General features: G+C 41.8%; 1 protein-coding gene across 1 annotated transcript in view; it reads left to right on the forward strand.

The window, feature by feature from the left end:
• Positions 1-25,218, forward strand: part of slc1a7b (solute carrier family 1 member 7b) — a 144,106-nt gene that overhangs the window by 57,515 nt on the left and 61,373 nt on the right. The window contains exons 2-3 of the mRNA XM_056276042.1: positions 11,275-11,354; positions 20,196-20,411. Of these exons, the coding sequence (XP_056132017.1) occupies positions 11,275-11,354; positions 20,196-20,411 (296 nt within the window). The remainder of the gene's footprint in view (positions 1-11,274; positions 11,355-20,195; positions 20,412-25,218) is intronic.

The following is a 25,218-nucleotide window of genomic DNA, read 5'->3' on the forward strand; positions in this document are numbered from 1 at the left end:
ACACATGGAACAAAGCTTTAAATAGGGCTGTGCTCAAAATATCGATATGGCAATATATCGTGACATATTCTGTATCGTTATGGCAGCAAATACCGTGACACAGTTTTGAAAAAGAAACACAGAACCGAAAAGACAATTTTATGTTTAAAAGTTATAGAATATTTCATTTGCACTTATGTGGGCCAACATAAGTTACAGGGAACAGTTGCTGTTGAGGGGGTTGCTGGGGATGTGTCGCTGCGGTTGCTGCTGATACTGCTGGAGGGCTTATTGATCTGAGACTATAGACATTAAAACACACATAGGAGATATATTAGCTGATTAAACAATTGTTATGTGACCATGACAAGATGTAAAGATTGCTGACAGTGTTTGGAACTGGCTCACTGTGACTGACCTGCTGTAGTGCTGCAGCTGCTGCCAAAGCTGACTGCTTGGAGAGGGAGATGCTCACAGGAGATGGCTGCTGCACACCAAGAGCTGCAGGTAGAGAAAATAAGATACTAGATTCAAAAAAGTGTGGGAAATAATCTGAGAAGGAAACATTATTGGGGGAAAGATTGAGGGTAGTCATGGCAGGGGTAAGAGTGAGACAAAAAAAATCTATATAGACAGAGGTGTGTGTGTGTGTGTGTGTGTGTGTGTGTGTGTGTGTGTGTGTGTGTGTGTGTGTGTGTTGCTTGTGTGTGTGTGTGTACATACACACAGAGTGTTGTGATGCGTCTAGTGCAGCAGTGTGTAGTTGGAGGGAAGGTGCACGTGTTCTTCCAACCTGCTTGTGTCCTTCCTGCCCTTAGCTTGCTGCCGCTGGCTAGCCTTTGTGGCGAATAGGGAAGCATCCTAGCGTGTAACCCTTCCCTTGCCAGTACATAGCCTCTCCTTCACCAAGACTCCTGCCAGGCCTCCCCGTGGCCACACATGGTAACTGGGGTCTTGCGGCCCCAGGCTAACTTGGCAGGGGATCTCGGAGCAGCAGTGGGCCCCAGAGATATGGTGTGCAGGCCCACCCTGGTGGACACACCCTGGCACCTATCAACCACTGCCCCGCTGCCTTGTGGGTGAGTCTGGAAGACATAAGGCTAAGGGAGCTTACCCCAACAGAAAAGCAAGCTGTGGCGGCACGCTTCGAGGCGGTTTCCAAAAAACTGGATTTCCGGCAGCCCCCTGCAGTTGTGTGGAGGTGCCGGTCGTCTAGGGATCCCCCTTGCCATCAGAACCATCTCCTCTACAATCAAGTCATGTGGCGTTGGGAGAAGTGCCACCCCCATGCCGCTTTAAAAACCATCTCTGCGCAGGTATCTTCTGCTATCTGAGTCCTCAAAGGACCCACAAATAGAAGAAGATGGTCATCATTGGGCACGATGGACAACCAGCAAGCAAGCAAGCAAAAAAGCAAGTGTGTTGCTTGCTTTTGTGTCTACAGTATGCAATATTGTGATCATGATTTCATATATTGCATTGTGACTCTGAGATATATTTGGATTTTGATTGATTATATGTCTAATCAAAAATCTAAATAAAGAAACTAAAATGTGTGTGTTCATTCTTTTGGCACTTACTAAACATCACAGAGTAGCATTAATCTTACCAATGGGGAGGAGGAGTTGATGTCGGCACTCATAACAGCAATTTCCGGTTGGCCATGTCCCTAAAGATGTCTATGACATCATTGTGGTTTATTGGAATATCCATCTCAATGGCCAACAGAAGCAGCTCAGACAATTTCTCCTCTTTGCAAAAGCCGCGATGTTTGGTTTTCACCAGCTTCAGTTTTAACGTTCCACAGTTGCTGTTGACACCGGAAGTGTGCCATATGTCTTCAGTAGCTCAGTCATGTTGGGGAAAACTAGATGTGCCTTGTTTTCCTTGACCACTGAAAGAATAGATGACACATTGACTGGTGGTGGGCACGATATGAAGCATGGAAGACCTTCAGTTCTATCTGCAATGTCTCTTCCTCTTCAATGTTATAGAACTGGCACAATTTCTTCACAGCTTGGAGTGCTGCTGTTGGGATGGTGTCTGTTTTCCAGTTTTCTGTGACTGTCAGGCAATGGAAGGCATTCAAGATTTCCCATTTGGAATTATTTCCTCCTTTAAAGTGTCTGAAGCTCTTGTGTCATTGTGTCCACAAAAACATAATACACTTTACCACGGTAGTATTCCTGCAAAGTTGGGAAAACATGATCAGTCGTAGCTGATGTGGCAGCAAACTTGAACTTCTCTGGCACTTTCCTCCTCCTAGCTTGTCCAGGGACCTCAGATGGAGGGTCCAGGCCCACTGATGCAGCCCTCTCTGTAGCCTGTTTGTAAATGTTCTCAAACTCTTCTTCTGTTCTGCTTTGGGCCAGCCTTTGTAAAACTCCATCAGCAATGTTGTATGCTGCAGCCAGGTCCATGTCTTTCCACTGCACTGCATCAGAAGCAACTGCAGTCACCTGGAAGATTGGACAGGTGATCTCCAGACACAAGAAGAACTCAAAATGATGCTTTTTAGAAGGATCATTGCGTCACCAGCTGAGGAGTCTAGGGGATCTTGCTGTGCCATTTCCTCAAGGAACTGCATGACAGTTGGGAGGACCTTCACCAGAGTTTTAAGTGCACCTTCTCTGCAGGCCCAGCTTCTACAGCTCCAGTGGACGCTGATCGGGGTGCTTCCTCTTCTGTGTTTCAGTAAATGCAGTGTCATTTTGATGAGTTGGCAATAAAAGTGTAAAGTTTTTCAACTACATTGAAAAAGTTGACAAAACAGATGTTTGACTTTGCACTTTCTACCAACACGAGATTAAGGCAGTGTGCCTGACAGTGCACATACAAGGCCTTTGGATTTTGCCTTAGGATTCTGGACTGCAGTCCCTTATAGTACCCACTCATGTTTGCAGCCCCATCATAACCTTGACCCCAGATGTTTTCTATTTTCAGGTCATTTTCTTCCAGTAGAGCCATCACAAGATTTTCAATAGCATCTCCGCTTGTTGAATGCACATTGCGCACCTGAATGAGTCACTCCTTTATTTTCATGTTGTGTACATATCTCACAACAAAGGAAACCTGTTCAGTATGGGACACATCTGTCCTTTCATCCATAAGTATTGAAAAGATTTTGCTCTCTTGAATTTCTTCTTTGATGACACTTTTTACAAATATGGCCAAAGCTTTGATTAAGTCATTCTGGGATCTGTTCAAGAGGACCGAGACAAGAGGTCTTCTTTGGGCTCCCTGCTTCTCTTTTATGGCATCAAGGTATAATTTAATTACACTGTCATACTTACTGAGCAACTTCACTAAGTCTAAGAAATTCCCTTGATTTTGGCTTGATGAGGTCTCATCTTCTCCCCTGAAAGACATGCCCTGTCTTACCAGGAAAAGAGTAATGGCAATCAAACGAGACAACATTTCTCTGTTCCTCTCCCTCTCTTTTTCTTTTGCAGCTTGCAACTCATGGTCACTCACTTCAAAAGCTGCCTCCAGTGGGTTTTTTTTCTTGAATCAGTTCCATCTCACCATACCACTGATGTGAGTCATGTGTGATTTAACCCTCTGGTTTTCCAGTGTTTGTGACTCTTGTATTTTTCATCAATTACAAAAAGATGGCAGTTGAAACAAAACATGGCGTCAGTGCTTGAAGAATATTCTAGCCATCGGTTAGTCTCATACCACTTCTTCTGAAATGACCGTCCCTCTACATTCTTTGGAAATGACAGTACTGGTTGGCAGGGTCCAATATTATCACACATTTGGATAAAGGCCTCATCGTACTTTATGTTGAATTGTAGGATGTGGGCAGGGTCAGTTGGGTGATGTAGTGCAAGTAGGTTTGAGAATGGCCTCTCTCTGGCTTCTGTCTCCTTCTCCTGACTTGCTTCTTCCTGCACTCTTTCTGTTGCTTGGGCCTCAATGTCCCTCTCTTTCTCTCCAGCGTCTGTCTCCTGGCTTGCTTCTTCCTGCAGTCTTTCTGTTGCTTGGGCCTCAATGCCTTCCTCTTTCTCTCCACCCTCTGTCTCCATCTCCTCATCTGACCTATCACTTTCCACTCACTGCCCATCTTAGAACAAAGCACAATTTACAATTTCAGCATTAATCTATTCTTTTAACCATCACTATTACTCTTGTGTAATGGTTATAAATGTTCCATTAAAATATAAAAGTGCCGTTAAAATGCTAAAAAAATGTATGTGAATATGCTAAGAACAGTAAGCAAAAGAATGCTTAATTCGTGACAGTACATGGTTAAAAAGAAAACATAATTCATTACAAAGGTAAAAACTGATTAAGGTGAAATCCATTGTGATCTGCTGGTCAAGTGGTCGGTAATCTACTACTCTGGTCTCCCAGGCAAACAAGTGTCTTATTAGTAGTTTACACGAGCATAGAGTGATAAACTAAAATGGATAATCTGTGTTTAAAACATAACCAATTTCTGATGTTATTTTGGGAAAATCTCCCTGATTACTGTTTTATATTGTTTTCTACAGTATTGTTTTCTTCAAAGTTTATTTCTTTGAAAGTGTTCCGCTATCACTGATCGGTTCTTGATTGCTTGTGTCTGAGCTATCGGTAGAGGGGAGCACGTGGCCTTCGGTCGTCCATTACGACACTGGACGTGACTGAAGCGACGTCGCGTCTCGTGTTTTTCCTTTATTAGTCCCCTTTACAGGTAAGAAAAGTGATTGTATTACGTTTCGTGACACATTTATGTTTTCGGTATTTTAGGAGATAAGTAGGAAGTAAATTATTGGTGTCTGCAGTAACTTTGAGAGCTAATAAGCTTACTTATACCTGAATGTTACACTCACCGTAGCTTTGTTACTAGCCACAGGCGCCCTGTGGCGCGAGCGCCATTGTTTTAGAGGTGTATTTGTGATGTTTGTGTGCAATGTTTGGTATTTAATAAGGATATGTTTGGTGATAAAACGTGTTGCCCTGGTGTTATATTTGTATGGGTAAAATAGTGATGTTAATAGCTTTCATTTATTTTTAAGATATCAGCTTGGTTATGACAACTATACACGTCCGATGTGAAGTTATTTTCATTTATATTTGAACTGAAGCAGATGTAAAATGTGAGGGTATTGAGATGATACAGTTTGCTGCCCATTTAAATGTACAGTTTGTCAATCCTGATTTAAGCCATTGTAAAGATATAGTGTTGCCAGTACAATTTTTATTTTTTCTGAGTAATATTCTGATATAACAGTCACTATAACAGTTGCTGATTTTAAAGCAATGTAACGTTGGGAAAATTGTGTTTTAAAAAAAACCCATTACAACACGACGTGACTGAAGCGACATTGTGTCTCGTGTTTTTCCTTTATTATTCCCCTTTACAGGGGTGCAACACTTGCGCCGAATCAATAATAAATCCACCTTAAGTAATGATACAAAACAATAAAGAACTGATACATTGCAATATAGTAATTATTATTATTATTGTTATTGTTGTCTAAAATTGAATACCTTTGCACTGTAAACAAATGGTACATGTGTTATTCTTACCTGTTGTGCTCTTTTTAACCCAGCTGGATAGGGATATACTGCCTTTTGCTGCCTCAAGCAGCTCCTTCTTTTTTTGTTTTAACCTCCTCTCTTTGCGAGGCATCTTTGCACTGCAGAACACACACACACACACACACACACACACACACACACACACACACACACACACACACACACACACACACACACAGTGACATTTCATACCTTTTCCTGAAATCTATTCTGTTCTTTTTTGCTGCTATCATCTGTGTGCGGACCTTCTCCCTGCTTTATTGCCAAACGTGGCGTTTGTTAATCTTATTTAGACATGGAGCCATAGCTAAACATTAGCAAACTTTAGCTAGCAAGCAGCCTTGGTTTGACAGCTGGTGTAGCCGATCGGCTAAACTTCTTGATAGTTTTGTGACGACGTCCCATTCACATATAAATAAGAACGTAATAGCTTCTTAAAATGTAATCACCTAGCTAGCTAGACACATTAGCAAGTCATCTAGTGCGCATGTGACCTCTCTTGACTGCTGCCAGCTTAGCTAGATGTCTGTCGTGGAGTCATAGCTAATGTTCTACAGGCTAACTTACACTGTTAACCAATGTTAGCCGGCAGCTAACATTACTTCTGCAGGCTACACACAGCAATATAAACAACTTTGTATGCTCTCTTCACTTCGTTCTTGTAAAATACATCCAACAACAAGCATACTGCTGCAAACCCCACTTACCAACAGTATTGAAGGTATCCTGCTGAATCAAATATGCTGTCTGTCTGCATAGTGTGAGCAAAGATAATCCACTGCTTGCCTCGTGCCTCTGGCGTGAGGGCACGTCGGATGAGGTCAGGTAAGGTCGACAGGTGAAAGGCCATAATGTGGGTAATTTTATTTATGGCTGAATTATTATTCATTCATTTTATTAATAGTTAGATTGGGCGGGGCTTCACAAAAGGGCATTTACAAAAAAACAAAACAATTAAAAAAATTGCCTTGACAAAAGCGCGCTTTGGGCATCAGGGGGCAAAGGAGCGGGTGCTTGAGCACCCGCAGCCCCCCCCGTCTTCACGTGCATGCCCTAGAGCAGTGTTCCCCAACCCATTCCTCAAGGAACACTTGTCCTGCAGAGTTTCTTTGTAACCCTGAATACAGTGGAGAAAATAAATATTTGACCCCTTGCTGATTTTGTAGGTTTGCCCACTTACAAAGAATGCAACAGTCTATAATTTTAATCATATGTACATTTTAACAGTGAGAGACGGAATCCAAAAGAAAATTACAGAAAATCAAATATGAATTTATAAAAATTAATAACCACCTGATTTAGAAAAATAAGTATCTGATCCCCCACCAAACAGCAAGTATTCTGGCTCCCACAAACCAGTTAGTTTTTCTTTAAGATGCACCCCCAATCCCAACTAATTACCCACATAAAATACACCTGCATCACCTTGTTACCTGTATAAAAGACACCTGTCCACACCCAATCAATCAGATTTCAACATCTCCACCATGGGCAAGACCAAAGAGCTGTCTAAGGACACCAGGGACAAGAGTGTAGACCTGCACAACGCTGGGATGGGCTACAAGAGAATTGGAAAGCATCTTCGAGAGAAAGTAACAACTGTCGGTGCAGTTATCAGGAAATGGAAGGAACACCACACCACCGCCAACCTCCCTCGGTCTGGGGCTCCACACAAGATCTCGCCACGTGGGGTGTCCCTGATCATGCGAACGGTGAGGAATCATCCCAGAACCACAAGGGGGGAACTGGTTAATGACCTGAAGGCATCTGGGACCACAGTTACAAAGCAAACGGTTAGTAACACACTACGCCGTCATGGATTAAAATCCTGCAGCGCACGCAAGGTCCCACTGCTCAAGAAGGCACATGTACAGGCCCGTCTGAAGTTCGCCAATGAACACTTGGACGACTCAGAAGAGGCCTGGAAGAAGGTGATGTGGTCGGATGAGACATAAATAGAACTTTTCGGGCTCAACTCAACTTGCCGTGTTTGGAGGGTGAAGAACACGGAGTACAACCCAAAGAACACCATCCCCACCGTCAAGCATGGGGGCGGCAACATCATTCTTTGGGGGTGCTTTTCAGCCAAGGGGACAGGACAACTCCATCGCATTGAGGGGAGGATGGACGGGGCCATGTACTGTGGAATTCTGGACCAAGACCTCCTTCCCTCAGTGAGAGCGCTGAAGATGGGTCATGGATGGGTGTTCCAACACGACAACGACCCAAAGCACACCGCCAAAGCAACCAAGGAGTGGCTGAAGAAGAAGCACATCAAGGTTCTGGAATGGCCTAGCCAGTCTCCAGACCTGAATCCAATCGAAAATCTTTGGAGGGAGCTTAAAATTCGGGTTGCCAGGCGACAGCCTCGAAACCTGAACGATTTGGAGGCTGTCTGCAGGGAGGAGTGGGCCAACATCCCTGCCGAAATGTGCACAAACCTTGTCAGAAACTATAAAAACCATTTGACACTGTGCTGGCCAATAATGCCTTTTCTACTAAATATTAACATAATGTTCATCCAGGGGTTCAAATATTTATTTTGGACCAAAAATATGCAAATAAATTCATAAAATTCATACAATGTCTTATTCCACTTTTTTTGGTCATATTCTGTCTCTCACTGTTAAAGTGAACCTACGCTTAAAATTATAGACTGTTGCACTCTTTGTAAGTGGGCAAACTTACAAAATCAGCAGGGGCTCAAATAATGATTTTCCCCACTGTAGGTACCTGTTTCTAGTTATTCAACCAATCAGCAATGAATTATATCAGATGTTGCACATCTTGCATAATTAAGTGCTGTGAGATGATTGGTTGAGTAAGTACAAGCAGGGCTACCTATGCAGGGTTACAATGAAAATCTGCAGGATAGGTGTTCCTTGAGGACTGGGTTGGGAAACGCTGCCCTAGAGAATCCTCTCTCCCCAGGTGGCACTTAACAATTTCTTATGAGGCTGGCCTCCATCCCTCTCAGAGATAGTGATTGATCACTATCGTGATTGTGATTGATAGATAAAAATGTATGTATAGAGCGAGAGAAAATGTTTTAAGAAAATGAATCAGTTCTTTGGATGAACCATTGATGTATATACAATTAATAACTTAACAGTTTTATGGAAAAGTGTTTTTTTTGGGGGGGGTTTTCCGGGAAAGTAAAAATATACATGGAGCAAGTAAAACCCTGGAAAAATCTTATGTTGAACCCTGGGGTTAGGCTTAGTGCCAGTCATGACATAAGGTTACCAGGCTCTGCGTTTATGGGAACTAGTCCCCACCTTTGGCCATTACCTTGATATACATGTCTGAGCCCCTGTTGCTATACGCTGTTGCTAGTATCTTTCATTTGTAACGAGACACATGTTTGAGCCGCTATTGTATCTTTTGTAAAGAATATCTTTTGGACTGCCGGAACTACATTATGTACCGAGCCTATATTTTCCTCATTAAACCTGCAGTTGAAGTATTACGTTTTCGTCTGGGATTCATCCTTTTTTATCTACGGACATGTGCATTTCGCACACATACACGCACAAATTAGCACATGCACACATAGTTTTCTCCCCGGCCACCTAGTTTCAACTAATTTCTGGCTACGCTACTGGTTCGAAATCACCACCATGATGCTTGTTTTCAACTTCAGCTAATGCATCTATACATTATTCATGTTGATTTTGTATCTGGTTCACTTTTTGTTAGGTTTTTGGTACAAAATGGATACTCACCCGCAAAAAAAACAAAACATATAAGGGGTATGGAAATTACACAGACAAAAAGTGGGATTAAACCCAAGGCTCTCTGTGTGCTAACTACTAAATCACTGTGCCACCACAGCTTATTTTTTTCAATAAAACTGCAAATTAACCTCTGAATAATACAAGTACAGTCCGATTTATTATAATGGCAAAGATATTTTTGGGGCTTTTTGATGAAGTTGTATAATGCAGTGTTCATGTAAGTAAAAAAAAAAATGTTGAGATTGACAAATGTACTATCATCCCAATCCCAGTACCATGTGTACGCTTGTGTGATAGGAGCTAGAATTAACAGAAGAAAATGAAGACTTTTTAGAGAACATAACACAACGTGATGAAAATATTATGAGGTGCATATGTCAGCTGTCTCCTATTATATCCAGGTCCCCTGGTACTTCATTAATAAGTGCACATAGTACAGTTGCAGGTTTGGTTTGTGGGCTGGATTACCAAGCGCTGATACCTAAAGTATGCTGACCAAGCTTTTACAAATTTTCAGAACATGGCCAAGGTCGGTTTGACCTTGGCAAAGAATATAAAGCAGCGTCTGAAAGCTCAAGGCAACACTCGGTTTATAGAAAACCGCTGTCCATTGGTACCAATGACAAACCCAGCAACAAAACTCAGAGATGAATGCAGGGAAATAGATAAATAAATAAATAAATAAACCTCTCACTCTCTGATGTAAAAATCAGTCGTCTGCTATGGAAACACATCATTCTCTTTTTATGTGAGACCTTTTGTAGCTGCTCATCCATCCAGCCATTCATCCATTCATCCATCCATCCATCCATCCATCCATCTCACAAATTCCATCTACACTCAGTAGTGTGCCTTTTAAAAGAGGAAGTGATTTTTCACGCATATGCAATCGTGAAGAAAAATTATACCCTTAATTACAGTCACTTACAATGCTCATGTTGGTAGTTGTATGCACCTGGTTTCGTTACCAACATGGGGATCGCTGGTTTGAATCCCTGTGTTGAATCCCTGTGTTACCTCTGGCTTGGTCAGGCGTCCCCTACAGACACAACTGGCCTTGTTTGTGGGTGGGAAGCCGGATATGGGTATGTGTCCTGGTCACTGCACTAGTGCCTCCTCTGGTCAGTCGGGGTGACTGTTCGGGGGGGGGACTGGGGGGAATAGCGTGATCTTCCCATGCGCTACGTCCCCCTGGTGAAACTCCTGCCTGTCAGTTGAAAAGAAATGGCTAGCGACTCCACATGTATGGGAGGAGGCATGTGGTAGTCTGCAGCCCTCCCCGGATCGGCAGAGGGGGTGGAGCAGCGACCGGGACAGCTCGGAAGAGTGGGGTAATTGGCCGGATGCAAACTGGAGCAATTATGACATTGACTGTGGATAATCAACCCCACCCCAGGTCCACCTCACAGTTGCCACTCACGCTGCAAACACACACACACACACACACACACACACACACACACACACACACACACACACACACACACACACACACACAGAGGATTGGGCATGTTATTTCTTGATAAACTAAATTGCATTGAATATATGAGTAATGAGAAATCTGGCTGATTGATGGATAGACTGGTGTCCTGTAAAAGTTTTTGAAGAAAACGTTTGTCTCCCAAACAGCAGCAGGGATAATGTACATTTTAGTTGGTTTCCATTTCTCCAATACCCAAGTCACTGTTTCAATGGTCTTGTAAAAGCAAAATTGTAAATTATACTGTCTCATCAAACATAAAAGTAAGACTCAGATCAAGCCAAATCTTACTCTTACATATAATTGAAGTGATATTTAAGATAATTTAACCATATTCCCTTAAAGCATTTTTTTTTACGTGGAAGGACTATGAACTGTTGATTATAGTTGGTTTTTGAGAGGCTTTCATGAGCAAACAAGAGCATATGTGCCAGTCATAACAAAAATCCCTCTCAGCCCAAAGAAAAACATATTACATAAAAAGAAATAAAAAAAAATTAAAAAAAACTTTCATGCCCTTTTTTGACGTTTCGTTTTTCTTCACTGCAGGAGGTGAAGTATTTCCAATTTCCTGGAGAGCTGCTGATGAGGATGCTGAAGATGCTGATTCTCCCCCTCGTTGTATCCAGGTACCTCACCTGTCTCCTCCTCTTTGACGTTTCCTTTATGCTAACAATGTGGAACTGTTTCCTCGACCGCAATATCGTCCCACCTTTATAGCTTTTGTAATGCAAAAAGCAACCACTGTAAACTTACTCACTTCTCCTGGTATGGCGAGTATTATGTTCACCAATCAATTTTGTACAAAGAGAATTGAAAGAGCATGCTCTGGCATATTGAATTGTCGAAATCAAACATTTTGATTAATTGCAAACAAAAGGAGACGGTGCGCAAAATTAGTTTACTGCTCTTTAGTGTTTTTGTCATCTTATGTTTTACAAATATAATTGCCTCGCAATTTTAAGGGAGCAATAGATGTGAATGAAAGTGTAATAATTACACACCTTTTGCTTTGTCATGATTATTCTGTTACTTCACATATAGTATCTCATATGGTCGTAGTATTGCACAGTATTCTTGAATTTGAGTTACAATGCCCTGATTGCAAACATTTCCGAATTCTCTGTGAATAGTACACATGGTCATTGAAACTGTAGTTAATGGCACACCCATATTTGCATATGAAACTGATGTTTGGTTTCGGTCGTTGTGCCACTGTATTGTTTATAAGGGTGGGGATACCTGCAGTCAGTTGAGACTGAAGAGGTCACTTAGATGATTGATGAAACATCTCTCTCAATAAACGTTGTGTCCAGATGAACTGATTCAACTTTCTTTGATAGTGTTCTTGAATGCTGGCAATGCACCTGCTGCTATGAATTTAGCATATATGCTATAGTCTAGAATAGAATAGAATAGAATTCACTTCATTTGTCATTTGTACATACATACCATGAAATTCACTCTCTGCGTTTAACCCATCCTAACTGTGTAGCTAGGAGCAGTGGGCAGCCGCCGTGCAACGCCCGGGGAATGGTTTACTCTTACATATAATTGTAAGAGTAAACCATTGATGATGGTCTAGATGATGTTCAGCATCCACACATTTTACTCATTATGTTACAGTCAACAAGTTCTTGTGTCCTATCACAGAAAGTTGAATCAGTTCATCTGGACACAACGTTTATTGAGAAAAACGTTTCATCACTCATCTACCTCTTCAGTCTCAACTGACCTCTTCAGTCTCAACTGACTGCAGGTATCCCCACCCTTATAAACAATACAGTGGCATAAAGACTGAAACCAACGATCAGTTTCATATGCAAATTGGTGTGACCATTACCTAGAACAGGGGTGTCAAACTCATTTTAGCTCAGGGGCCACATGGAGGAAAATCTATTCCCAAGTGGGCCGGACCAGTAAAATCATGGCAAAATAACTTAAAAATAACGACAACTTCAGATTTTTTTCTTTCTTTTAGTTTGGTCCAAAACAGTACAAGCACATTCTGAAAATGTACACATCACAAATAATCCTCTCTTGACAAAACACTTCAAATTAGTTGAAAATTCTGAGGAAAAAAATGGTGCAATTTCAAGAACACAATGCCTCAGTGATTGGAACTTAGACTTCGTCTCAGTATATCTACAAAGCAACTTTAAGTCACAGCCTATCTGGGATTGAACAAAATACAAACAACTCTTCTAGGTATCAAATACTTTATTTGTCATTTCCACTTATTAATCCTGTGCTAACTCACCAAACCATACAAACTGAGGTAGAAACTATTCAAGAGGGTTGAGTTACTCCCTGCCTTGTAGGCTACACTATTTATTGATAAAAAAAAGAAAATCTGTGCAACGCATGAACAATTTCAACAAACCAAACTTATTAACTGAAGTGACTGACATTATTACAGTAAATCACACACTGTTCACTTTCTTTAAATCTCCACAGAAGAAAACCATTTTCACAGAACTATATCAGGGTGCAGTGTCTCATGGAGCATTTTAAGTGGGGTTACCCACTGTTTATTTTACTCCTGAAACCTGGCATCTTTTAGCTTTCACAAGTGCGTCAATATCAGGCGTCACGTCCTGAGTGGCAGCCAATTTTAGGATGTTATTCAAGTGCTTGTGCGTGAGCCTTGAGCACAGCTTTGTTTTATTGATGCTCATTACAGAGAAAACTTGCTCACAAAGATATGTCGTTCCAAACATGCACAACACTTTTGCATCAAGGGCTGTCAAGTTGGGGTAACCTGGCAAGAGATACTGATAAAATGTGTCCAAGCCAGCTGTGGCAAATTTGCCCTTCAAATCTGAGTCACACTGCAAATCTATTATTTCAAGTTGGATGTTGATAGGCAGATCAGAGGCATTCAGGTGAATGGTGAGCAAAAAACTTTGAAGTCTTTCTCCAGTTCACCAAAAATCTGAAAGCGTTGCTCAAACTCCCGCAATAGTCCCGTTATTTTATCTTTGAACCGCTTCATGTCCGCGGCATGTTGGGTCACGCACACGTCTTTCAGACAAGGAAAGTGCGCTGCATCACCAGCTGCGAGTTGTGTCTCTCACGATGACAGCTTCAACTTGGAACGCACATATGCTGTCATAATACTGTGTGACAACTTTGTTGCGCCCTTGCAGCATTTTTTTCAAGTTATTCAATTGCTCTGTAACATCCACCATAAATGCAAGGTCCTGCATCCATTCTGTGGACTGAAATTCTAACACTGGTTTGCCCTTTTTTTCCATGAACTGTTCAATTTCCTCGTAAATCAAAGAAACGCCTCAGCACAGCACCTCGGCTTAACCATCTTACCTCAGTGTGGTATGGCAGGCCATAGTTGTGGTCTTTTTCTCTGAGAAAGCTGTCAAACTGACGGTGATTCAGGCCTCTGGATCGGATGAAATTAACAGTTTGGACGACCACCTTCATGACGTTATCCATCTTTAAGGACTTGCAACACAATGCATCCTGATGCAAAATACAGTGAAAAGTCCAACAATCACATCCTCCATTTGCAGTCTGCACTTTCTCTCTGAATTTTGTCACAACACCTGCTTTTTTCCCAATCATTGATGGCGCGCCATCTGTAGCCAGGCTGACAGCGCAGGACCAGTCCACTCCGACCCTGTCCAGCGCTCCGACGAGTGCAGTGAAAATATCCGCTGCTGTTGTGGTATCCGTCATTGGCACCAACTCCACGAACTCCTCGGTGATGGTCAAAGTGTCATCAACTCCACAGATGAATATGGCCAGCTGCGCAACATCTGTAATGTCCGTGCTTTCATCAGTTGCAACTGAAAACGCAATAAATGACTTTACTTTGCGCTTCAATTGGCTTTCCAAATCCGGCGAAAGATCAGAAATCCTGTCTGCAACTATTTCTTGTCAGGCTGATATTTGCAAAAGCCTGACGCTTTTCAGGGCACGCAATCTCTGCAGCCTTCAGCATGCATTTCTTCACAAATTCACCCTCACTAAATGGTTTTGAAGCCACTGCAATTTCATTAGCAATAAGGTAGCTGGCTTTCACTGCAGCGTCACTGATTTCTCGGCTATGAGTAAACACAGACTGCTGTTTCTTCAGACCCGCCAACAATTCATTCACGTTCTCTCTTCTCTGTTGTCCTTGCAAGTTGTTGTATTTGTCGGCATGAAGAGTCTCATAGTGGCGATGAAGGTTATATTCTTTCAGCACTGAAACATGCTGTGAACACACCAAACACACAGGTTTCCCATTCACTTCTGTGAATAAATAGGAGGATGACCATTTTTCTTGGAAAACTCTGCACTCTGTGTCCACTTTTCTCTTTTTTGACAAAGACATTTTGGGGCGATGAGGGTGGCAAAGCACGTAATGTTCAAAGTAGAAGACGTAATAGTGCAGGCAGAACGACAAGGTAGCTCCGGGCTAGCTGTACTTACTTGCTCAACCCCGGTATAAACAGTTTGCTTGCTTAACAGAATTGCTGTTGCGACATCCAGTGGACACATTTAGAACAGCAGTTTCTTTCATTGAAAAATTGCAGCTCATTTTTATACTTTGCAAAAATCATCTCGCGGGCCGGATTAAACCCGTTCGCGGGATACCCCTGACTAGAGTTTCAATGGCCGTGTGTCCTATTCGCTGAGGATTTGGGAAGTGTTGAAATCACAGCATTGTAAGATGGTGACAGATGTACTCTTAGCCTCCCCTGTCGGTTCAGGGATGGTCGTTCCCTCTTCACATAGTGGCCTCTTTGACTCCCCGTTCAAACCAGCGTTCCTCCCTATCAAGGATGTGCACACATTCATCCTTGCTGTTTATAAGGGTGGAGATACCTGCAGTCAGTTGGGACTGAAGAGGTCACTTAGATGAGTAATGAAACATTTCTCTCTCAATAAACGTTGTGTCCAGATGAACTGATTCAACTTTCTGTGATTTCCTTACCTGGATTATTGAGCGCACATAAAGACTTCTTGTGTTCTAGTTAAGTAATGTCAACCAATTCTACAGCTGCATTTTCCCATCATAGGCTAAAACACTTATTTAACATATTCTCCAATTAGGAATCAGGAACAATTAATTGTAATTTCTATCATGTACTTGCGTACACAAAAGAAACAAAATTTCATTTCACCCAGCCCAGAGCAGTGCAACACAAAGATAAAAACACATATCCAAAATTTCCAAAAATGACACCACCAAAAACATACAAAAACAGAGAGAGCAAAGCAAAAAATAAAACAAAAAACAAAACAAAGCGTTAACAACACAGTCCATTCGGTGTAACACGGTCCAAAAATTCCACGCAGACGCAGACTAAAACACTGCACAGTCAATGCTAGGCGAGGCCGCCACCACACCGCCTCACCGCCTCGGTGTTTCCTCTCGGGTGCAGCTCCAAGCAGGGCCGTGGTCCCCGAGCCCACAGGAAACAGCAGACCAAGCTCTCCCAGCTGATCCAACACCAGCTCTCCCAGCCATTAAAAAAATTAAATAAAAAAAAATCGAAGATCAAAATAAAAACTTCACAGGATGACACAAACTTGGACGTAGACATGGACAAAGACACTGCATAGTCGGTATTGGGTGACTCAGAATCAGATACTTTATTTATCCCTGAGGGGAAATTGGGTTCTATTACAGACACTCACACTCTAATAACTAAAAACTAATAAGATACAAGATAAGAAAATAAAAACAAATAGAAACAAGAAAAAACAAATAAATAGAAATAAAGAATAAATAGAAATAAGAACAAAATATATCAGCAAGCATGGTACACATAACACACTACCTATACTGCACTACCGCAGCACAAAACAAGCAGCACAAATAAAAGTCGACAGGGCAATTCCAATGACAATTAACTCAGTGTCTGACTGCCTGAGTCTGAGAGAAGAGTGTTAAAGTTTGATGGCCACAGGCAGGAATGACCTCCTGTGGCACTCTGTGGTGCTTTTCAGCAGAATGAGTCTATTACTAAAAATACTCTTGTGCCCAACCAGCACATCATGGAGTGGGTGGGAGACATTGTCCATGATGGCACATAATTTAAACAGCATCCTCCTCTCAGAAACCGCTGCCAGAGAATCCAGTTCCACCCCACAACGTCACTGGCCTTGCGAATCAGTTTATTGAGCCTGTTTGCATCTGCTACTCTCAACCTGCTGCTCCAACATACAACAGCAAACAGGAGAGCACTGCCCACCATGGACTCATACCACATCTTAAGAATTGTCTGGCAGATGTTGAGGGACCTAAGCCTCCTCAAAAAGTTGAGACGGCTCTGTCCCTTATTGGAGAGGGCATCAGGGTTCTTAGCCCAGTCTAGTTTATTGTCTATATACACCGCTGCAAACGTGAGTTCACGCCAAGGGTTTTTACTTAATGTGTCTCCAGTTCTATTAACGTATACTGAATTATGATGGCTATGTTATATTTTATCGCTCCTTTGGCTATTTCATTATACATTTGTGTTGATACCCGCTTTGAAAATACGAAACACTGACAGGAATTGAAATGTTCTTATCATTTAGTTCAGGAGGTGACAGAGTTGAAGATGTTAAGATTTTCATTGGAAGTGATTAAGAAGGACAGGATTAGGAACGAGTATATTAGAGGGACAGCTCAGGTTGGACGGTTTGGAGACAAAGCAAGAGAGGCAAGATTGAGATGGTTTGGACATGTGTGGAGGAGAGATGCTGGGTATATTGGGAGAAGGATGCTGAAAAGCTGCCAGGGAAGAGGAAAAGAGGAAGGCCAGAGAGGAGGTTTATGGATGTGGTGAGGGAGGACATGCAGGTGGCTGGTGTGACAGAGGAGGATGCAGAGGACAGGAAGAGTTGGAAACGGATGAGCCGCTGTGGTGACCCCTAACGGAAGCAGCCGAAAGTATTAGTGGTAGTAGTAGTAGTAGTTGTAGTAGTTTACATCATTACACCCCTGTGGTGTTTGTGCCCTCATTCTCCTGCCTGAGTGGCACAAGTGAGCCGAGGGATGTTCAATAGGTACAAAGAAAAGGTTTGAGTGACATTTTATCACAAGATTATCAAACTAAAAGCCCAATCTGGGATTTATGCAGCCGCATAAACTTGAACTATATTTAACAGAGGACTTGGAGTTAGATTTGGAAAATAAGCATTTTGTGTTTTTGCAAACCCATCGTAATTGATTATATGGGCTGTTTTTACTCCAATGTTTACAAGCATTATCATTGTACATAAACCCATGAGCGACCTCTAACGGGAGCGGCCAAAAGTAGTAGTAGTAGTAGTAGTATTAGTAGTATTAGTATTAGTATTAGTAGTAGTATCATTGTAAATAAACCTTCACAGCATCAGAGGACATTAAAAACTCAGACTTAATTGTCGTTTATTGTCAGGCCTTGTATTAGGAGACCTGCCAATCAGTTTGGGAGAGATAGCAGGTTCCAGTCCTGTGTTTTGTATTTGGTAATGGGGCAACACTTTCGATTACGTATACCTTTGGCCCATTTGTTAAAATGGAAAAAAGTTGTTGTCCCCCTCCGACTCAAAGCAGCACAATTTCAGGCCCTAAGCAGCAACACCCGAGTAGTTGGGGATTCATTTACATTTCCCCAGTGAAAATTGTCACATCTGGAATTCCAATGCAGACAACCTTTTGTTTTCAGCCAAGGCAAAAGCAGGGCTATCAGCGAACAGATTTAGCAGGATGACAGTAAATGTTGTATTATATGACTGCTCCCATCACAGTGGCGTATCTGTAAATAACTCTTCATGAAGCTTTGGTACATCCATAGAGGTCTACTAATAGCAAAAATATCTTTGGAAACAAGGTGGTAACCAACACTCCTGGTTTTGCCGAATGAGAAGAATCGTTATTACAAGAGAATTGGTAAAATGAAAACTTTATAATGATATATGATATGCTCATAATGCGTTTCAGATTTGACTCAAACAATTTGGTTTCTTTCTGGTTCTGTTCATATCAAAGCTTTTACAACTGAACTTACATTGTCCATGAGGTCTGTAAATGGCCCTAAACTCTGAGGGGTAATTTTATCTTCACTAAGTCCTGAAAATGCAACAGCATCCATCATGATTGGGGCCTGAGGAGATTCTTCTTCACCCTGAACATTGATGGATACATGGGACTGTACTGGTGGGCAGGTGACGTTGGATTCTGTTTTAGTTTAGAAGCTTCATAGTGAGGTGATTTCTCCAATTAGTAGTGAGCATAATAATAATTTCCTGTGATGTCACACCTGTTGTAATGTTCAAGAGTGACACAGCAAACCCTGTTGCAGAGGGGTTTCAAAATATTAAATAAAACTCATCCAATGATTTTTATTTTTTGATTTATTTATTCTTTACTTTTTTTTAATTGTGTGGGGTAAACAGTGTAATTGCTTTAAAATAGATTGCTTCATTTTTGGGAATCTGCAGTATTCTAATTTATGATAATCTAATTTAAGCTAATCAACTGGGTTTACTCAAAGGTAAATAAAGGTGTTTTTCTCTTCTTGAGATATCATTATGTGGTAACTATTGAAAGGCAATTTGACTATCTCCCCAAGTGATTAATGCAAAGTAATTATTTGCCTCTAGATAGATAGATAGATAGATAGATAGATAGATAGATAGATAGATAGATAGATTGAAAGACATGAAATAGTCAAAAATAGACACAGTGGTTTACAATAAATACAAGAGTATTTCTGGAAATTTTCAAACTGAGGTGTCATGAACTATCTTGTTTTTGCACCAAAAGAATACATTTTTCCCCATTTCCCCCAGGCGGTACTGGTTAATAAATAACAAATGTAACTTTATGCAGATGTAGAAAACAATTTACAAATATTGTTTGAACTGTGATTTGACAGGGGATTGATATGAGACAGCCCAATGTTCAGTCAGGCCGATGGACTTCATTTAGCTTCTACATAAGGAAAGCATCCTCTCTCTCTCTCTCTCTCTCTCTGTCTCTCTCTGTCTCTCTCTCTCTCTCTCTCTCTCTCTCTCTCTCTCTCTCTCTCTCTCTCTCTCTCTCTCTCTCTCTCTCTCTCTCTCTCTCTCTCTCTCTCTCTCTCTCTCTCTCTCTCTCTCTCTCTCTCTCTCTCTCTCTCCCCACCACCAACTTTCTCTGTCTCTATTCCCACCAACAACTCTTTCTCTTTATTTTCCCCCTATAATTCATGCATATAGTATATGTACTGTGCTTGTGTTTATATGCATCCCTGTGTTTTTGTTTGTGCATGTGTGTGTTATAATCTTGTCCCTGAATAGTTGAAGTTCAGTGAAGTTTTGTGATGGGCAAAATTTATGATGTATGGATATGGAGAGAAGCAAAATCAAGACAAAGATGGCTGATCTAAAACACATTGAGGAGAAAAAGAAAATAACGATATGTAAATGTTTTTAATCCATTCACAAATATTAATAACATAAAAACGTGTTATTTAAACAGTCTAATGAATATATTCCCTTTCTTCCAGTTTGATGTCGGGACTGGCAGCCCTAGATGCCAAGTGTTCCAGTCGGCTAGGCCTGATCACAGTGTCCTATTACCTATGGACCACTTTTGTTGCTGTGGTAGTTGGTATTATCATGGTTTCAATCATCCACCCTGGTGGAGCTGCCCAGAAGGAGGATTCTGAGGACAGTGGCAAGCCCATCATGAGTTCTGCTGATGCTTTGTTAGACCTCATCCGGTAAGACCACCTGCAAACACACACACACACACACACACACACACACACACACACACACACACACACACACACACACACACACACACACACACACACACAGTCCCTGCACTTCTCTCAATCTCTGTCACTGCACAGGCCTTGTAGTCAAAACCACCCTAGACGAAACCAAATCCGGACTAAGTCAAGTCCGAGACTGGAACTTATCGATACCAACTTAACCAACAACTATTTAAGTGAGACTCTTTAAGATTGTGTAGAAGCCTGCCAAATATGGGAATATGGATATGTGAAATATATTTTCTAGTCTGCACGATTATGCATGTTTCAATATGGGTAAAGCAAGTGGAGTAGTGCATTTGTCATAATTCTTTGATTCTTTTGGGAGCTTCGATAACCTGTTTAGCTAAACCAGTGTAATTTCAGTTTAATAGTGACGTACTCTAAGCCATAAAGAGACGACTTTGGGGGAGTGTTCCAGATCATGGCGGAGGAGTTTGCCGAGTTATCATTTTGTCCGTAGAAATTGAGCTTAGTGTCGCAGCGAGTAATGTTTTGTGGACTGAAATACTTCTGAGGATTTGCACAAGTATTGTATTGTAACAGCTTCAAGTCCTGTGCATTTCGACGTTTCGCGACTAATTCTTCCCCAGTTTGCCATGGAAGTTGGCTAGCCTACCGCCAGTTAGCTTAATGTTAGCTATTGTGCTTACTGTTTTGTTATTTTTCTTACTTAACTAGCGTTGTGAAAGTGTATAGTCTAACTACCAAGTGTGGACGTTTAGCCAGAACTGTCGTGGGGACAGTCATCTATAAACACCGGCCGTAGTTTGTGCAGGGAAACCGGAGACCAAAGGATTTCGCTGAAGCTAATTAGCTAGTTAGCGCTGCCTGGGGGCGGCGGGGGGGGGAGGGGGTTTCATTCAGCGCGCGCTGGACCTTCATGATCGGCACGGACCTTGTGGCACTCATCATGACCCTGTTGCGTCATCTACCCGCCCCGTGGACCACTCGTGGATCGCTTGCGTGGTCGTGTGATTAAGAGGAAACTATTCAAACACTATCAACGCGTTCCTGTTGGGAGTTTGCTCCATTGTTTTTTGTGCACCAACGTATGGGCTCCATCGTTTTGAAATCCAAGCACTTTGAGTTGAACTGTTTAGTTGGAGCCTTATCCAGGACTTTGTCTAATATTACAAATTCATTATTGGGTCGAAGTTATTTAGTAAGGCGCTCACTTCATATAGTTGGGAGCTTTTCAATTCTGCATTCTAAACGTAGCACAAAAAGTAAGGAAATTTGTGTTTGGTAGATTATTTCTTTGTTGTAACAATGCTTCTTGGCAATAAATCTTATATCAGGCACCTGGTTGTCAGCACCTGGGGTACCAGAAGCTCAAAACAAGAGTCAATAGCAACAGCAAAATAAGCTGTTGGGCACTGGCAGAGATTTGGCAAATTTTTCATGGGCGCAACCCACATACTCAGCTCTGGTGCTCATCCCACAAATGCATGTTCCTTACAAACGTGGCACCGTTTAAAAGGGAACTAAACAGGCTTTCCAATGGTATAAGATTTATTGCCAAGAAGCATTGTTACAACAAAGAAATCATCTACCAAACACATATTTCCTTACTTTTTGTGCTAAGTATAATATTTGGTTTGCAATGCCAGAGGGCTATTTCTTTTTGATAGTATGTTGATGTGATAACACAAGAGGGATTTGGTTGTATGATAAGTAAATACTGCCCTGATACATATCGAGAGAAGGAAATATATAAGAACAACAATAGCCTACCAGAGAATAAATGTTATTTATTTATTGTTGTCCTTGTGGTGGCCAGTGATACAGAGAACTTGCAAAAAAATTCAATGAGACGAGGATCCTTCAAAATAAGACTTTTATTGACGAATCAACAAAGTCTGAGTCAGGTCTGCAGAGTGACTGAAAATCAGACAAAAGCCCCCCTGTCTTTATACCATTTACAAATCTAGTGAACAATCTACTTGCGTCAGTCAGTGTCCTGCTGTTAATCAGGGTTCTTGTTGATCAAGATATGTTGGCGGAGCAGGAGCCTCTCTATCGATGTAAGGATGACGTTAGGATGTCTTCAGTCATCGCCCTTTGACAGTCTAATGGTTGTCTTGATATGCTACTACTGCTGCTACTACTGTTTTCTGCATAATAATGGTTACACTTACATGATGGAATGTCACTTATCATATTTTTGGGCATAAACAAGTTTATCTTCTACTGACGTTATGTCCTGGTTATATGGCCTTGTGCTACTTGCCACACTTGTTTGTCACTCTAGTCACATGAAATGACGGATACCCACATGTGCCCTTACGTACTACCATATATTTCCCCCCTTTGAGGCCTACAAGGCCTCAACCTTGCTTCAAAACCTCTCTGTCCTTCCTTTACTTACACTTTCTTTTTCTTCCAACTTGACTCTTAACATTCTAAATTTTGTTCTTATTATTCCTTACTCATTTTTTTTAAGCGCTTTAAGTACTGTTAGAATTTCTACCTATGATCAGCCATGATAATCTTTCTTTCATACAGTATATCGTACACTAACTATTTTTTTATTTTTTTTTTCATTTTTCATAAACACTCATCCTTGTTATGACAGGGCAGAATCCAGTCTACTGGGAGCGCCATTCTCACTTACAGTAGGGTAACGTCACTGTCACCCTAATTTTTGTCCGGTTTCTTGAGCTTAGGGAAACGAGAGCGCCTAGTGCAGTTTCTCACCCTTCCCTGTGTACCAGTTACAAAACGGGGGACAGATCAGTTCCCCCTCTGTGTGTCGAGCGTTGTTGTGCTGTAATCTATCTCTGCTGGTTTTGTTACCAATAAGATCTGGAATGGCCCAGTTCACCTCCGTTGCTTCCAATCCTTTCTTCTTAGGTCCTTCACCACTATCCAGTCCCCTGGCCTCAAGCAATGTAGTGGTCTGGATGCTGGCTGGGGAAAGACTGCTTTAACCTGCTTGTGGATATCAGAAAGCACAGGGGAGAGGTCTGCACAATAACATAACATTTCATCGTCACAATAGCTAGTTTGTGGGAGTTGCCGTTTAACAGGTCCAATCCCAGTGTTGATTGGTATATTTTCCATAATGCTGGTCAGCCGGGTCTTTCACCCTGTCACTGACGTGTTTTGAGAAACTGAGTCCTCTTCTACAGTTGTCTCATTGTACAGTTGTCCTCTCAATATTATCCTTCTCATCTTGGGGTGTTCCATTTCCTCCTGAGGACACTCACGTAGATGTAGTCGCCTGGCTGGATCTGGTTTGGGACCTGGTCTGTAAACCACTCCTTCTCCTTACTCCTTTCCTGTTGATAGATAACTCGATGGACATTAGACAGTTGCTTCACATACAATTTTATTTAATTTTCCAATACCCCCAAGTTAGGTCCCTTTTGCATGCATCTATACAGTGGTGTAGGCATGGGCCGGCCCGTTAGCATTTCATGCGGGGTTAGTTGCGTTTTGCGGTTAGTCTGGGACCTATATGCTATTAAAGCAAGCGGTAATGCATCTACCCAGTTCAGTTTAGTATCGGCATATATCTTATTTAGCTTGGCTTTTATTGTTCCATTCACCCTTTCTACCATCCCTTGTGATTGAGAGTGGTAGATACATCCTAGCCTTTGCTTTATCCCTAACTTCTGATACATTCCTTTAATAGTTTTCTGTACAAAGGCCTTACCGTTGTCTGAGCTTATCAAAGATGGTATCCCAAATCTAGGGATTACTTCTCTACATAAAAATGTTATGACTGTCAGCATTCTGATGTTTGGCTGGAGTGGCTTCTACTCATCTACTGAATCAATCTTCCACTACCAGCATGTATCTTTTTTCCTGAATTGGCTTTATCATGTCTATGAAATCCATTGTGATGTGTTTGAATGGTCCCTCCGGAATAGGGATGTGTCCAATTGGGGTAGTTATGCCTTTTCTAACATTGTTTTTTAAGCAGATTTCGCATTGTCCTAATACTGCATCTACCTGTGTTTGTAATTTTGGTGACCAGAATCCCATTTGTGCTATTTTTCTTAGTACCTCCCCCCTTGCACAGTGGTCAATACCATGCGCATCCAAAATCACTAGGGAGAGTAGGTCAACTGTTGCAACCAGGAGACCTTCATGATTTCTCCATATGCCCTGTGAGTCTTGGGAAGCCCCCCATTGTTGCCATAGCAACCACTCCGCATTTGATGCCGCTGTTTGGATATCAGCAATATCCTTTTCTGTGATTTCTGTTGTCATTTCTGCTGTTAATGCTAATTGTGCTGTGACTGATGAGGTTGCAGCCCTTTTGGCGGCCTCGTCTGCAGCATTGTTTCCAATTATTTTCTTAGATTTGTATTTTTGTGTGCTTTGCTCAGTGGCGTGGCCACGTGGTATCTGTGCCCGAATAAAGGGTAGCCATTTGTTTACTACTTCCTGCACGTCCTGTTGCATCTGTCCTAACCAAAATACAGTTGCTGTGCTGCCTGTTCCTAGCACTGGCATCTGCAAGGCTTTGTTGCTTATGTAAATTCCGTCTGATGTGCATGAGATTCTACATCCTAACTTACACAATGCATCTCTCCCTAATAGATTGACTGGAGTGCTATCTGATATTAATATAGGGATGTGCAGTTCTTGATTATTCACAGCTAGGGATAAAGGTTCTGTGATGGGAATCAGCTGCACCTTACCCGAGAATCCAACCGTCTTGACAAATTGTTCAGACCGGGGGAGATGAGAGGCATAGGATCGTGAGACACAGGTGTAGACGGCCCCTGTATCTGTC

The sequence above is a fragment of the Lampris incognitus genome, chromosome 3 (genome assembly GCF_029633865.1).
Source record: "Lampris incognitus isolate fLamInc1 chromosome 3, fLamInc1.hap2, whole genome shotgun sequence".
Classification (NCBI taxonomy): domain Eukaryota; kingdom Metazoa; phylum Chordata; class Actinopteri; order Lampriformes; family Lampridae; genus Lampris; species Lampris incognitus.